This window comes from Odontesthes bonariensis, chromosome 21 (assembly GCF_027942865.1).
Source record: "Odontesthes bonariensis isolate fOdoBon6 chromosome 21, fOdoBon6.hap1, whole genome shotgun sequence".
In the NCBI taxonomy this organism is placed as follows: domain Eukaryota; kingdom Metazoa; phylum Chordata; class Actinopteri; order Atheriniformes; family Atherinopsidae; genus Odontesthes; species Odontesthes bonariensis.
Genome location: NC_134526.1, coordinates 10,032,340 through 10,049,452, shown reverse-complemented (window position 1 = coordinate 10,049,452; position 17,113 = coordinate 10,032,340). Strand labels below are relative to the sequence as shown.

General features: G+C 39.8%; 1 protein-coding gene across 2 annotated transcripts in view; it reads left to right on the top strand.

The window, feature by feature from the left end:
- znf385c (zinc finger protein 385C) overlaps positions 1-17,113 on the top strand; it is a 127,623-nt gene that overhangs the window by 38,921 nt on the left and 71,589 nt on the right. For both annotated transcript variants that reach the window (XM_075454282.1, XM_075454283.1), the window contains exon 2: positions 4,918-5,249. In XM_075454282.1, the coding sequence (XP_075310397.1) occupies positions 4,922-5,249 (328 nt within the window). In that variant the 5' untranslated portion in view covers positions 4,918-4,921. The remainder of the gene's footprint in view (positions 1-4,917; positions 5,250-17,113) is intronic.

Sequence of the window (17,113 nt, the reverse complement as noted above, 5' to 3'; positions counted from 1 at the left end):
CATGTGATTTGCATACATAAAACTAAGATTGCAGAGAAAAAAAAATATTGTGATTACTTGTTTAAAAGTTTGTCTTCAGGAGCCATGTCTTTAATTAGAATTCACCCTCCAATATCTCCTACTCCCTTTTGGTCGACATTCTTCTTTTTTATCTCGCCCTGCAACAATAATGTGCACGCCTATCTGTGAAGAAGTACACACTCAGTTTCACACACAAATGAGACACAGCCTCAGTGATAGGATCAGTGTGACGCTGTGTAAATTTCCCTGATGAAACTTTCTGCTTTTTTCTTGGACACAATGGCAGATGCAATCAAAAGCAAACATTTCTATCTCACACACACACACACACACACACACACACACACACACACAAAATAAATTCACTCCCTGTGCGCTGCCAAAGAAGTACTGCAAACAAAGATTAGAGAAAACACATCAATTTATGTGCCACTGCTCTTTATTTACTCTCCAGCTCGGGCCCGGAGTGATAAAGACTGCAAACACACTATTCTGACTCCTGAACAAGCCACACTACAGCTGAGGCTTCTTCTGCAATAAGCACTGCAACAATTCCTGTATAATTACACTCATTAGAAGACCTTAGCCTGAACTGTACATAATCATCACTGAGGCACTGGACACAAAGACATGGAGTTTCACAGACTTGGGGTCTGTTCTGTAGTTGCAGTGAAGAGAATGCAGTCGTGATGACAGTAATGGTACTTTGATGATGCCCTCGCCAATCTCTCTGTTTGTTTCTCTGCCATCCCTGACCTGCTGTAGTAGCTGCCCTGAGCTCTGGTTTACTGTCAGCAAAATTTTGATCCTTACCCGTATGAGGCAGGGAAACAGATTACCCTCAGCTGCTGTCACATTTCTTACAGTTCTGTCAGGATTGCTTTATTGCATACTGACTATTGACATTTCCATCCAACTATTGGGTCAGGAGACTTTCCCTTCTTCCAGCTTTCCTTTTATGTAATGCACATACAGTATATCAATACATCTTCTTGGAGGAAGTGTGTCCAGGATGCGCAAGATGTGCCACATGACTGCTATTTCGCTTGTTGACTTTTTTTCTTCCAGTTGTCTTTCATTAAGTATGTCCTGGTCACAGGATAATATATTTTTTCAGGTCTAAATGCTTCTGTTTTGTTTGCAGTTTGAACACTTTTGCTGAATTGTACGAACATCTTTGTTTACAGAGTCTGAGGGCAACTCATGTTTGGGATTGCGCTTGTAACTGTAACTGTTTGGTTATACGGTTGATTTGTGTCTCCTAGAGGCTTGTCCTAGTTGTTGTCATGTGTACAAATGTCTAAATGGGCTTCACTTGTTGTTGTCTCCCTCTCATCAGTGTGATTTAGGAGCTGCTAACATGCCTGCAGTTAGCATTGGTCCATCTGGAGGCCAGTTTCAGTCCTAACCAAGACCAAATGAAGCCCCCATTCCAACTGTGGCCACAGAGGATGGGTGGGGGTGCTCTCACAGGTGGGCCAGTGGTTAGAGCTGGTTTAAGCTGGGGAAGTGCTATAGTATTTCAGGATCAGTGAGCAACAGACGTAAGATCATAAATAGTTTTTATTTCAGAGCTGCTATGCTGGTTGTACGCTGGTCTTTCAGCAAGATCGCAGCAGTGATTGATGGTTCCCATGTGCTGAGGGAGCAGGGGGTGCAGTGCGGTGGTGACACAGCGGACATAGCATGGTAGAGCCTTTCCACTCCCTCCCTCAGGGTTTGCCCCTGACGATCTCCTGTCCCATCTCAGCCTACAGATCTCTGTGTGTAGACTCAGCATGGGTCCTTGTTTCAAATAGCTTCTGCCTGGAGCTGGAAGAGACTTTAAAGCTGCAGTCTGCAACTCTTTTTCAAGCATAATGCCTGGAACTGTCCGGGGATTCTGAAAGTAGTACATTAAATACCCCAATACAATAAAAAAAAAGAGTTCTCTAGGTCCCCTATATGTCCCGCTAGGTCCCTCCAAAGCCAGCAGGTTTGTTTACAAAATTGCAGACCGGACCGGTAAAAGGTAACCAATCAGGTTACAAGCTGGGCTCTGCTGCCTGTCAATCACCGATTGTGCACGCGCGATACAAGGTAGGCTCGTCCCCACGCTTATTTATCTAGACTATTGAACTTCACTATGGGCTAGTCTACTTACTGTGTCTTCCATGATCGCAAGTGACAGGTGAGTTGATGAATGAGGAGTCGTGTACGCGCATTTGGCGTGCACTTAGACGTGCACGAGTTCTCATGTGTTTTGATGGGGCGGGACAGGAAGTTGAATAACTTTTTATTTTTCGGTTAAAAAATAAGCATTTCTTGCATTTTGCGACTGATAGATCATGTAAACTCTTAAAATGCCAAAAATTAGGACTTTACGTATGACAACAACAAATCCTGCAGACTGCAGCTTTAAAGTCATATAGTGTAAACACACTCACACATACTCACAGATGAAAGCTGCAGAAACCTTTTGGTCCTGGTGGGCCTCCATCCAGTTGGTGGCTTCACAGCTAACATTCAAAAAAGTGGCTTGCCCCCTTTGCTCTCTCATATCTAGGTCTTGACAGTGAAGAAAGGAACACTGAAGATGCAGGGCTGTCTCTAGATAACAAAATCTAACAGCATCTCGCCACCCTGCTACAGCAATTATAGAAGTTGAACACGATCAGTAAAAGAGTGAAACACATGAGAACAGCATTCTATTTGAACAAAACTCTAAATCTTTGTATAATTAAAATTAAGCGCTACCAGAACTGAAAAAAAATAATTAAACTCATAACTTACGTGTAAAATTTTAAAGAAAAATGCTCTCACTTAACTGAGTCTGACTCCACATAACCTGGGCTGAAATATGAATATTTTCACTTACCATTAGATTTAATTTTTAGTTTGTAAAAACAGGATTCACACTGAAAATGCTGATGGTTTCTCAAGCAGAATCACTTTCCTCTTTGAACTTTGTTCTGTTTTGTATCATTCTAAATGCGTATGCAGTGATGCTCTAAGCTTTGCTTTATTTTCAGCAAAGTGCATTAAAGTACAAATCACTGTGCAATCCAAAACAAGCCCTTTAAAGTGAGAGTCAGATTTGTTTAGACTGGTCTCTATGGCAACAATCATGCTTATGGCTGCATGATTTGCATGGAAGCTGTGTATGAACCTTAACAGTGTAATTAAATTGAAAGCACAGTCTTTTTCATGCCAAATATTTGACCTTTTATCCTCAAAAATATGAGCAACCATTGAGATGTTCTTTAATCCTGTTATTCTAAAATCACGATTGCTGTATTTTCTATAAAGAAATGGCCTCTGATTCACGGTTGTCATGGAGGGCAGAGGGATGTAATATGCTCTGTCTGTATTTTACACTCTGCAGGTTTTGTTTTCATGACCATGCTAATTTGGGGCAGCTAGCTGAGTTGTTTGGCTGGAGTGCGAAGAGGTTGCCTTGGTTAAGGACTACAGAGTTTTTTTCTGTTTTTTTTCATTCAGAGCCAGAGAGCATCATTACTCAAAGCTTTTGAAAAAACATCTGATGGAGCCTCTTGAGTGCTCCCAGATTGGCAATGTGAATAGCAGCTTTCATGGAGGCTGCTTGCTCTAATGTGTTTTTGAACACTGTGCACTGTGTGTGCGCTCACATTTGTGTGTCTAAGTTTTTGGGGGTTTTTTTCATGCATGTAGGTATGTGCGCATCATAGATTCTACTTTACTTTGTTTTCTGTGTTTGTGTGAGCGGTGTGGGGTTTTAGGTAAATAAATCGAGGCAGAGGCAAAATGCCTGCAGCAAAAATGCACAGCTGGGTGTATTTCGGGGACTTTCTTTAGTGGTGATGTCTTAATCCTTCACAGAGCTCGTGTAGACATTTCCTCTTCACTTATTTATGGAGAAATAGCAGCTTATGAAACAAACAGCTCCTCTGTCTTCCTGTCAATTCTTAAAGGGCTTAATATTTTTTGACGATAGCTCTTTCCCTGGAAGGTCTTACTTTATCTCCTCCCGCATCTTACTGTCCTGTTCCCCACTCCAGGTATTCAAAAGTCTATATAGGCAAAGAATTTGCACATAATTCCAACAGAAAAGGTGTTTTAGTCTAGTCCTATTTACCTTGTAAATTTCATCCAGTTTTCTGTCCACAATTTAGCTGTTCTGTTCTGAACCTTACTGTTAGTAGACTCTGTCAGAATTGTTTCATAATCTCACCACTCTCAGTTGTTTTCCTGTTTGCCTGTCTGATTCAGGTACTGCTCGGCCAAGAGGCTGCGTAGCTCCCACTGCAGCTTTTTGGCTTGCAGAGGTGCACAGACAGCAAGCAGGCATGGAGTCATCACTTGTGAAACAGCTTGGCAGAGTGGCTGCGCTGTTCCTCAAAGAGAGCTGCGCTGCAGCACTCTGTCTCCCCCACGTGGTGCCTCATTACATCCTATCACCAACACTAAGATTTACCAATGTGCGCATGAAATTATGCCCAGGCTTTCCTTTTAGTGCCCCGATGATTTCATTGATGCAAACAGAGCAGGTGTCAGTGGGTTTGGAGTGTGCTGACAAGCATGACTTACATGAGATATGAGTGGGGTCAGATTCCACAAAGTCCTCTACAAAGCTTTAGGAATCAGGAGTATTTTTTGCCTATGTGTCCTTTGTAGCTATCAGGTTTTAAGAGGGTGAGCTGGGTAAGCCAAGCCAGACCAAGACTGGAAAAAAGATATCTCCATGCAGCGGATTATCACTTAAGGTTTCCTTAGACTGGGAGGGAGCACCAGACGTGTGTCCTCTTCCAAAAAAATTTATATTTTGAGCATGGTGTCATGAGCATTTCATCACACCATGCTTAAGGTTTGAACAGTTTTGTTGTCCTTTCTTTCTGTATTTATGTCCTTTTCCATTATGTCCCCTTCTCCTGTCAGAGTTATGAAGCGTCCTTTCAATTCATCACCTCTGCCAAACGCTGAGCTGGATAGGTGTGGGTTTGACGGAGGCCCGGTTGTGCAAATGGACACCAAGCCTTGCTGCAACATTCAGGAGGAAGGTATGGCCCTACAGGACCAATCACCGGGGGGCGCTCTACACTCTTCACTCCACAGACCCAAAAGGGAGAGGAAGCAGCGGACCTACACATTATGTGAGGTCTGCAACATCCAACTCAACTCGGCTGCGCAGGCCCAGATCCACTACAATGGCAAATCCCATCAAAAGAGACTCAAGCAGCTAAACAATGGCAAAATGCCATGCAACACAGGTAACCCAACACAGGTGCCGCTTGGCTGACCACTTCTTTGTTGAAAAATGAGACATAAATGCAGAACACATAGTGTTAAGCCACTGGATTTTGTATTCTGTCTCACACAATGGGTTTAAATGCACATAAACAGAATCCCACCCACTGTTTGCGGTGCACTTCACCAGACTCCCTGTGCCAATGCCCTCCACTTGTATTCAACAGAAGTTAAACAAATTGGATTGTATTTGCTGAAATATGTTTAGACAGAGCCTTGGGCTGAGGAAACACGCACACAAACATCCAAGTGGAGCAGAGCTGAGTAAAGTCAGCAAGTCAGAAGCTAATTAAGTGCTGGTTGTGTGTTGATGGTGGTGTTCCTGCGGGTGAAGCTGCTGGATTTAAGTTGGATTTTGTTTTTCATTGTAATCACAGCTTTGTTTAGCAATGTGCTGCAGGGGAATGAGTCCCTATCTCAAATTTGACCCAACCACATTCTTCTCCGTTTTATTCTCAGTCTCGTCACTTTCACAATTAATTTAAACTATACAAAAAGGGGCATGTTACAATACTTCAAAGAACACAAATCGAGCACAAATATATATATATATTTTTTTTGATGACAGGTTGATCTGTCCAGTAAAACAAAGGGGTCCTGCTCATTTTCCTTTGGACAGTATGCTAACTGTGCTTGAGCACAGCAGGTTTCTGCTCTTGACGTCTGCATTAATATACACACAACAGTCAAATGTGTGCAGTCTATAATTTGTTTGGATGCCAGTGTGCGTGTTTGTGCATTTGTGTGCCTCCGTCTGCTTTATTAAGAGAGCTTGGCAGCATTTCAGCCATCGCTATCCGAAAGAGGCATTTTGTAACATCAGGATGTTGCATTTCTCAAAGGAGGTGGAATAACCTCATCCAGTGGACGATCTGTGAGGTTAATGTCACACCCTGAAAATGTATTTCTTTGCTGATGAAGGTACGAAGCTGCTGCAAAAGACTTCTGAGGGATTGTATATGAAGCCAAGATATGCTTGAGCAAACTTAACCCAAACAAAGGTTTTGACCATGCAGCTGTAGGGCTGCTGACGAGCAACAAGGTTTTCCAAAAAAAAAAAAAAGATTACACCATTAAGTACATTATTTTTTCACACAGAAATGCTCTTTAGCTGATATCTGGGCCACCGCGCTCAAGGAAACGCTACTTGTAAATCCATTAGATTATATATGATAATGATTTTAGGCTTTATGTGATCAGCATTGTGTTGTTTAAATGTAGAATAACAGCTTGAAATTCACATCAACAATGCAACAGTTTTATTCCAGCTATGTTATCCTAAATTATTCAGGAAAGGTATCGGCTTTTGCCAGTGTTTTAAGGATTACGACGTTTCTCCGAAAAACATTATTTCGGCATTTAAAATTTTCCCCATCATTTTCTTATCATTCTTATTCTTGCCATTTAACTTTATTACAGTTGGACAGGAAGTGTGGTAAAGTAGCAAGCAGATAAAGTACAGCAAAAGTTAATTTGTTTAGAAGGGGAAACTCGGTTGCCGCAGCCGTTGGGCCAAAAAATCTAAATAGCAATTAAGAATAATTTCATCTTCACTTTTGTTTACTTTTCAACAGAAAGAAGACCTTTGTTCTGTGATTTCAATTTGAGTCCTAGTCTGTTTCAATGCTTGATCTATACTTTCCTTCTCCTTTTTATTGTGCTGTTTACATTCTTGTCTTCATGTAAATGTTCCTTCAGCATGAGGATGGCTCACATGCTTCCAGTTTGTGGGAGATATTGAATTAGAATAACTGATTATGTGATCACATCCTCCTAAAGGATCTGTTAAGACAATGTATTGTTGATCCGTTCTCCATCAAGAATTCTATCTTATTTTTACTTCATATGATTGTTTTAGTTTTTTTTAATTAGTGCTTTAGAAAATGCCAGTCTATTAGCATCCTAGGGGAGCCCAGTAAAAAGCACCTAATGAACCATGTGCACTTTCTATAGATTAATCAATTTATTGATTTCATAGCTAACACAAGTCTGAACTGTCACATACCAGCACTGTGTCAGTTATTAACAAAACCCAAACAGGTGGAGCACATATATTATTTACTCATATCCTGTTATGTTTACTACAATATTCAAATTGATGAAAATGCTTTTTTTATTATATCAACAAACTAAAGAAAAATTAGAGAGCAAATTGTTATTTTTGGTTTTGATTGGCTGTTTCATACTGATTTGTGCTTCCTGTATGTTGAACATGTTGGTCAGATGAGAGTTAAATGGCTAGTCACTCTTATAGCTGTGCTTCATTTGACAATAGACATAGTAAATTACAACACATGGAAGCAGTAAATGTTTTAAAGGTTGTTCTGAAAAAAGCAAACATTGAACTACAGACTTCATCCACATGTATTTGTTTGTTTATTCATTGATTTAAAGATCAGCCCATGAAAATGTTTCGTACTCTGACATAAAAAAAAGCTTGCTTTCGAAATTATGTTCAGGTCTTACTTTTAGGTGAAAACTTTTCCACATATCCAAACATTATCTCTTCTATACTGTTTCTTAAAGCTTGTTAGCTTTGTCAACTTCATATATTCCACAGTAAAATATAACCGAAAAACTTTGACTCAGGCCGTGAGTTGTAGTCCAAAATTCCTGTTTTGGTACACTGCTGCAGGGAATGCAGTGTTGCACATATAAAGTGTGTCTTTTTGTGTTGTGTTTGTGAGGTGCAGGGCATGCCGCACTGTTGTGTTGTGCAGATTCTCTTTGACATGCAGTCACAATCACGCAGCCTTATCTCTGCTCACCTTCTGCTGACTCCCCCAGGCAGCCAGCTCTGCTGTATCCTCAACTCCACCACAGCCCCTGTGTTGTGTATGTGTCCCTGTATGTATGTGGGCATCCTGCTTGTCTGTTTCTGATATTTTTAGAATTTCTAAATGCTACAGAGTCTGTAACTTGTGCTGTGGAAACAGAAATACACGCTTCATTGCTTCGTTGTTTATGCCAGCCCTCATACAGCATGTAAAGTAAAGCATCTGGGCTGGTGGGCTTGTTAACAGGTTTAAAAACTGAAATAATAAATAAGATAATCTAAATTTGCTTGTGTGTGTGTGTGTGTGTGTGTGTGTGTGTTACTCATAGCGACTTGCCTCCGTGTCTGTGTGTGTTTCCCTCCCTCGCTGCTTCACTGAGCTGACAGTGGGTCCAGGCTCCTCTTTCTTTGCTCTCCCTCCTTCAGGCATGGATAGTGGACATGTGGAGCAGCCAGTTATACTCAGAGATGAATGTGTCAGTAATTAGGAAATTTCACTTTCTTATCACAAGGAATATGTTGAGAGCCTGGCTGACAGATCTGGTTGGAGAGAAGAAATCCAGATATTGGAGCGATAATGCAAGTTAAGGTGTTTTTTAAAAAATTTTTTTTTATTATATTAAGAATTCATTAATACCCGGCTTTTTTTAGGCCAAAGCAAATCGGTCTCCTGTAGAGATGTTAAACCTCTCAATGATAGCTATCCCAAACAAGAGTTTATAGTGGAAAAATATTTTACAGATATTGATGTGATTTGACTAATTTGTCAGCCTCGATAACAGGAACAATTCTAACAGAAACAATAGGAATATTTGGCCATATTGTCAATTAAACCATAGGCCTGGATGATCCTGTGCTGCAAAGTCAGTCTTGCTCACAATCTAACTTGAATCCAGATGCTACTTCTTACCTGCTTTAACTCATTACCCTTGTTTCTTAGAACATCTTGCATGAGGTTCTGCCCTCAGCCTGATCTATGTCATAGATGGATCTGCAGTGCATTCAAACATGCAAACAGAGAGATGTGTGTTAAAGTCATTTTATTTTTCAGTTTCCCCTAATATCTTTAAGTGTCTTAAAAAATGTCTTTTTTTTCATGTAAAGGAAATATATACAGTATGTATGTTTGTATACAGTCTGTCCTAACTATTTAGAACTTATAGAGTATATTGCAGCTGCTCATTTTGTCATGAGCATGCCAATTCAGCCACTAAGGAGGGAGTATTCCTGTGATTTATGGTGATGTCATCAAGTAAACAGAACGCTTAAATTGCAAACAAGGCATATCAGGATGCTCAGAAGCAGAATCTCTTGTGGGTATTCCTTTTGTGTGGACTTTGAGCTGTGAAAATATGAAGCGTTTCAACCATTATAAATGTAATTCATAGAAGGGAAGGTCTCCAGCTCATTATGTTACAAAATTCAAACCAGTGATCACAGGTCAATTTGTTAGCAAAAAGAAATGTTCCCAATTAGCTGCTGTACCTGAATTAGTGATTCAAATGTGATGATAATATTACAGCCACAGCTATTATGAAATCATTTGAAGCAACTCCAAGTGAATCAAAGTTAGACAAGTTTCCTGTATTTTCAAGGGAAATCAAATTTATGGCAATCATGCCATAAGTGAATTGGGATGCCATACATAAACTTGAAAAGACTTGTACGCCACTTTTAAGTTGTCTGTCCATTACTCTGGGGTTATGACTTTAACTTGAATTAAGTGTTTATGAAATGTTAGGTACCCTTAATCTCATTGATGTACCACAGAGCAGCAGCAGCCTCTGGTTGTGAGCTCTGTTTATTATAGGATGTTCACTTTCTTTTTTTACATTTTCTTATGTCTGTCTTTGTTGGCTAATGGATATATGACCCATATGATTGGCAGACCTTGTCCACATTGCTTCTCTTCAAGTGCTTCAATTCTCAGTGAGATGTAGGGAGGCTTCAGACTTTCTCTTACACACCAGTGAGCTGCAATAAGTCCAGTGTTTTGAGGGAGACAGGCCTTAATCCTTTATTATCCTATTATTGGTTTTGTCATTAATATTGGCTAAGGTCATGCACTAAAATATAAAGAGAGTCAATCAAAACATCATCTGCAGTGAAAATGCCTTGTAACGCGCACATCCACATGATAGCTTGTACTTTCTGTCTGTAACATGCTGGTGAGTATTGTGGGGCTGTAAATCACTGATAATGAAAATGATGATGGAGGGTGTGGAATGATGGAGGGGGAAGAGAAAAGGGATCAGGAGAGGGGGCTGTAGGCTGGCCTGATATGACCCAGGAGCGTGTGTGGATTCATAAATCTAACTATCTGACAACACACTTTTACATGTAGGCCATGTGTGGTTGTTTCTGTTTCTGTTTTGTTGATCTTCCTTAGCTGTGTGAGTAGGCATAAATGTGTCCTGTGGATGTTTTCTCTGTGAGTCAGAACGTCAGAGGAGTGACAGGACTTGTTTGTTTTTGGATGGTTTTTCTTTGATAATCCTCCAAATCTCACCCACCTGTGATATGTGCACATCTCTGCTGTGTGTGTGTGCTAATGAATGTTAACATTACGTGAGCTTCCTCTTCGTCGTTAGTCTCTATAACATGGTCTTTGTCTGATTCTAGTGCTCTGGCTTTGTTTCAGTAAAGCATGAGGAATTAGATGAAAGGCAAGGATTTTCTGCATAAATGCATTTGTGCGTGTGATCTTCCTGTTCCAGAGGGAAAACAAGTTCCCTCTGTCGCTCTATGTCGTTGAGCAAACATGTGCATCCATCGACTGTGTGGTGTTTACAAGTGGCAGAACAGAATCTTGTAAATGGCTGATGTTGCAGTATTATCCAAAGAAAATTAGATTTCTTTAAAGGTGCATGTGTAATTGGTGAGGTAATGCAGGAGTTTACACTGACCTGACATAATAGCATATTGGTTATTTAAAACACCTTTTCCCTGTGCTGTCTTTTCCTCTTGTGGGTTTGTAAATCTGACATGCGATGTGACTGTGAAGTCATGTGCTTTTGTTCCCATTTCTTCACCTCCAATCCCCCTGCTTGCTGTCCTTCTCTAATGCTCTTCTCCACTTTGCCCCAGGGTGCTGCCCCCTTTGTGACGGCAGTTCAGACTCTGAGAAAAGGTCGACAGGCAAACGAGGCCAACATGCCAGGCTCAGTGGAGCAAGAAGCATGAGGTGTGGTGCCTGTAAGGCCACAGAAAGGGGCACATCTTTCAGAAACCATCCAATGTCTGTGTTTATCCGGGTTCTGGCAGGTCGATGGGTTGTGTCTGTGGAGAAGGCCAAGCGACTCTCACTATCAGCCCTTATCTAGCCTGTCTGATATATAAACCCAAACTGCCACAGCTGCTGCAGACATATCAGCTAGATGAGCTGAACTGTGTGAGGATTTGCTAAATGTCAGAAAATATCATTCTCTTTCAACAGTATTTTATCAATTTGGTCACCAAGCGTAACCCTCTGTCTAACTCACCATTGTCTTGTTCGATAGAGTTTAAATCAATGGTCTTTTTTTTCTTTTGGCCAACAAATGATGTGTGGGTGTGCATATCATTGAGAAATGCTTTTCCTGGCTCCTCTATTCTGCTAAATATCAGTAGACTTGTTGTGTATCTGATGCAAAAATAGTTAACACTTCATTGTACCGTGATGCAGGTGCGGCACAAAATATAATTTCAGGATTAACATCATTCGCACGAGTCAAAAATCTAGATGTGAAATGTCAAATAAGATAAATCTCCTCAGACACATGCAGCAACTTTTTTTTTTCCTTTTTGATACACAACTTGTCTACAAGAAAGATATGTCTGAAATAATTAAATTTACTGTCATTTAAAGGTCCTTTATGTAGTGATGTTGTGACATTCTACAGGAAGTGATGAGGAAGGTGACCCTTGGCACCTTTTGACATAAAACTGTTATAAAGTAACGAAGACGCAATGATTCTTGTTTTCACATGTTTCTGCACTAATGAATAACGGGTTAAGGAAATTTCACGTTAAGGGATTCACAGATATATCAGCCTAACACCATTATCATCCAATATTCAGCTTATTGACTGCAATTGGGCTATCGGCAAATAGGATTACATCAACTGATGTGTTTATCTGGTTTGTCCTGTTTGCTTCGCTTTGACTTTGCCCTGTAACTGTGAAGGTTCATTTACATTTAATATTGCTGAAAGATTTGTAGGGTGAGGTCTGCACTGAAATATTGTTGAGTTGAACACTTGAGAGACTGAAAAGTCTTATGAGACAGTGTCTCTCATATACAAATGATCGTTTGAAGTGAAAGTTTATATTACAGGTTTTTACTACATTTGTATGAATTAATTTGCTTTAAAACTGTTAATTTTTTGTAATTTTTATAAAGCCTTTTTCATTATTTCCCTGGCTTCATTGGAAAATAAATAACATCTGTATCAGCCATCAATCAAATTAGTGTGTTTAACATAAATATTGGTATTGGTCTAGAATTTTCTAACCAGCGTTACCACGATTTGAAAAACTTAACGTCATTAACACAAGTTAATGTCCATTACAGCTGATGATGATCATTCTACACAATTCTAATCTGTCAGTTTAGCTTTCTCCGTGGGACATCCAGTTGATGATGTCATCTGTCAGCCAAGTGCACATCAAATACCAACAATATAAGTTCTGGTAAAACGCAACAGACTGTCCGCTTAGCTGCTAACTTGCTTTTACTGTTTGGACCAAGTGCATTGAGGAATAGGGAAAGCGTGTTGTAAGTTTGTTTTAGCCCGAAACAACCATATTATCCAAGGTTACCCTCAGTGCCACTGTGTGAAAGGGGAAGACTTGGCTTGTAATAGTAAATTTATGTGGCCTATGTTACACAAAGTTAGAGTCATTTTAAGATTAACTATACAGAATGGAGCAACAATCTTGAGTTTTTCTTGTAACTGAGTGTGACTTGGAGTCTCTTCGAGTACAAGGTGGTTTGCAAGACCAGTTTATTCAACATGGCAAGGCAACATGACAGATTTTATTTGATCATTAGAGTAAGCACCACAACGCTCTGTATAACAAGTCCATAGCCTGATCTAAATGTTGTCCAAAATAAAATAAAAAATATCAAGACATCTGGCCTGGATTGATAGTGAAGTATTCCATGAATGCAGTCTCATGGCAAGTCAGACAGAATATTAAACCTGATTTCCCTTCCAAAAATCTCCTCTGAAGACTTGTCAGAAGAGAAGCACTCAACATCTTTCCTCTACTGAAACCAACTGTGTAGCACTGAAGTTCAAAAGAGGATGGCTCATACTATTCAGCTGGACACCCCCCCATCACTTTGATAAATTAAGATCAATTCAAGTCTTTCCTGCAACTTCTTGTTAGTCCTCTATTTTTTTTTATATTGCCGTATATATATATATATATATATATATATATATATATATATATATATATATATGAATTAAAATATAGTAAATATAATCACCTAATTCTAATATTATGCCATCCTATCCTAATGAGCACCTCACTTTCTCTATGAAGCTTTTTTTTTCAGTATTTCGACACCTCTTCCCACATGACTCACTGCAAAAAGCCTCATGAAAGGCTTTCTTTTTGGGCATAGGAGAGCCCTTTAACCCCTTTCATCTCACCTCCACCTCAGCCAGACTCTGATCCCCATCATTACAGGTCTTGGGAAGGGCTAAATTACAGCAGAGTGACTTATTACCAGCTGTATCTAACGGCAGGAATGGTTAGAGAGTGAAAAGGTAGGTAGGAATAAAGTGAAGATGGAGGCTGATGAACTGGATGAGGGAGTTGGGGCAAAGAGGATGGAGGCTCTAAGAGAGGAAATTCACATCAGCAAGACCGAGATGGAGGGAAGTGCTATAGATTAGGAAAGACACTTAGAGACTGGCTTGAAAAGAGAAAGTAGGTGGCGTGTGTGTGTGAGAGAGAGATAGAGAGATGGCAAGAGGCAGATGCAGACAAACATGTCATTTACACTGAGACAGAGCTGTCTGCTAATAGACATGTGAAAAATGACCCCTGAAAGTATGCTGTGCCTCACATCTCCCAAAGTTCACATGTACCTCCCATCCTTCACACATTGCCAACACAAGTCATGCACTGTAAGATACCAGCAGCATGTCTGCAGTGGGTCAGCATGCTTGGTTTGCCAGAGCTGGGATGTTGCAGTATCATTGTTTGGAATTTGAGCTGCTCTCATGAGAGCCATTCTATCACATCCAATGAGTGGAATCAGCTGCAAAGTGGTCCGACGGTATTGGTGCATATTTGTGCAGCGTGGTGGACCTCAAGAGACCATTGCTGTGTTGTACATGTAACTGAAGAAGACAAGCTTTCTGTAAACAGATGTAATCTGGGTAGAATGAGATGAGATGAGAGTGAGAGTGGGAGGATGTGTGGTGCACTAATAAAGGCAGAAACAGACATCTCACCATGGTAGATGACAGTAGGTGTTTGCATAACACTCATAATGACCTCCCATCCTTGTGCCTTGTATGTCACATAGAAAAACAAATTTATGTGTTCACATTTGTGCCTTTTCAATGTCAAATAAGATATAGTGCAGCACATATAAGGGTGGAATAAGCTACCCTTATAATGTACAGTTGGTAGCAGTTATTTATCCCCATGCATTGGGGTTTGAACAACTTTGGTGCTGCCTGTATATCAAGTCACCATGCTGTTTGTACAGGAAAAATAACTTTTTATAAAATGGATTCATATTGTTAAATAACTTTTGTAGCATTTTTGTTACAATAAAACAATTAAAAAAATCAACAGTAGTTTTTCAAATAAAAAAGAAACTGCAAAAATCTGACATTTTTTTAATTGTTTATACAGTAATGTGTTTGTGCCAGTTCTTTAGGTTATATGCAAATAATAAGACAACGATAGCTCTTTCTGAATAACACGCACAAACACACACACACACACACACACACACAATGCCATTTAGAGAGCAGGGAGGAAACTCATGGATGATTTTCATTGTTATTCATGTATTAATTTATTCGCTCAAGGCAGACGTGAAACAGGGCTGTAATATGCAGATGTGGGTTTGTTTCTCAATGGGAATTTTCCGGTCCACTGCCTTTAGCTGCCACTAATAATAAAGACAGGCAAGAGAGGTTGGGGGACGGGGGGGCGGGGGGGCAGCTGAGGAGAAATAATAGTTGGAGAAGGAAGGGTGGAGTTGTCAAGATGCCTCCAGTCCTACAGCAGTTTTCAGATCCCCTTTTCCCTTTTCTCTGCACAGGCTGACACACTCACACGCATGCAGGCAGTGACCAGGTGTGATGTAGTTGTGAGTGATTTTGTCCTTGACATGAAGGTGAGCATGTAGAGTTATCCTCTCTGTTGTTGACAAGACTCCCAGAGCAGCTGCAGGCTAATGCTCTCCTAACTTTCAGCAATAAAAAAGCTTTTTTAACTTAAGTAGTTTATTTGACTTGCTGTCTAGGAGACAGTTATAATTTAAGATGTCAACACCCAGTGATTTTTTTTTTTTATTATTTTATTTTTTTTTACCAGCGATGATGCTTAAAAGATTACTTTTCGACCCTTCTCAGTGCCGGTGTTTAATTTCCGGCTCGTAAAGAAAGGCATCTGACCAAAAGCTAATACATTTTAATGTGCCTCTTTATTGAAATTCTTGCTAAGAGTCTCTGCAAGAAGAAGAAGTGACTTTGTGACTTTCCAAGACATAAATAGCCAAAGAAATGCCCTATAGGCAATTGGCTGTGAGACATGTTGTTTTCTGCATGTGTTGTTGTGATGTTGGACATGGCTTAGTTCCTGTGGGAGGGTCACAGGAGAAGAACACTGACATGCCAGAGGAGTAATGATGTCAAGGACAAGATGCTAACAGGCAGCGAAGGATTCAGTCTATTTTCTCTTGGCTGCTGCTGCATCTATAAGAGATATTAACCCCCTCCTGTCTGTGTAATAAAACAGTAGAAAGCCAGTTAGAGGAAAGGAAGGAGACAAAAATGGAGCCGGGAGAGTTCATGCAGAGATGATTACAAGTCAAAGCCAGTCAATCAACGGCGTATACTGAATCAAATATTGAGCTATTTACAGTGAAAAAGAAAAAGAAATGTGACTTGAGAAAAAATAGAGTTTGATGCAAAGAAATTGGGTATACACATGCTGCTGCAGTAATTAAAATTGATGGACAGTTATTCTGGAAAGTAAACGATACAAATACACTGCTCATATACTTGTGCTTTTTTTCATATCTGAGTATGGTTTAGTTACTGGGGTAGATAATTACACAAATACTAAATCAATGGAGAATTGAAGTGTTTCGGTTTGATTTCAAGTCCTTACGAGGCTGATGGTAAATTAGCAGCATTATTAGCAGCATAAGATATCTGTAATTTAACACTGAGAGAGTTTTCAAAATATCAAGTGAGGAATAGGTCGAAAACAAGCAAAAGGATAAACAAAATTCCTCAACATACAGAGGTTATAATTTTAGGGTTCAAAAACACAAACTGTATCAGAAGAGATTTACAGAGCAATAATAAGGTATTCTTTTAAAGATGTGTCATGATGTTGCCATGATTTGGGGTTATAATCTGCCCCATCAAGGAGACGATAGACACTGCAAGTTTATTTTGCTTACGGCTAAATATCCAATGGATAAATGGGGAAATCAGATTTCTAATCCTTAATACAAGTAAAAACTGTGAAGCTTTTGAATGCAAGTCACTGAAACAATCACTTTGAATGTAACTCATATCAAAACAGCTGCATATTTTAATCAAAGCTTTATATGTCTAACAAAGTGCAGTAAAAACCGCAATGTTTCAGTCTTAAATACTAGAAACTTTAAATGATAAAGCAAACCATCCAAAACTATATATTTCATCAATAGAATATTATAAGAGGGAGTTATGTTCACTCACTATAAACACAAACCTCACAGCAACCATCATGCATTCTGACATCTAATTCCCCTCTGATTTGTAGACACACATGCATGGCTTTCTGGAGTTAAAGCCCACAGGCATGCACCCAGGATGGAGT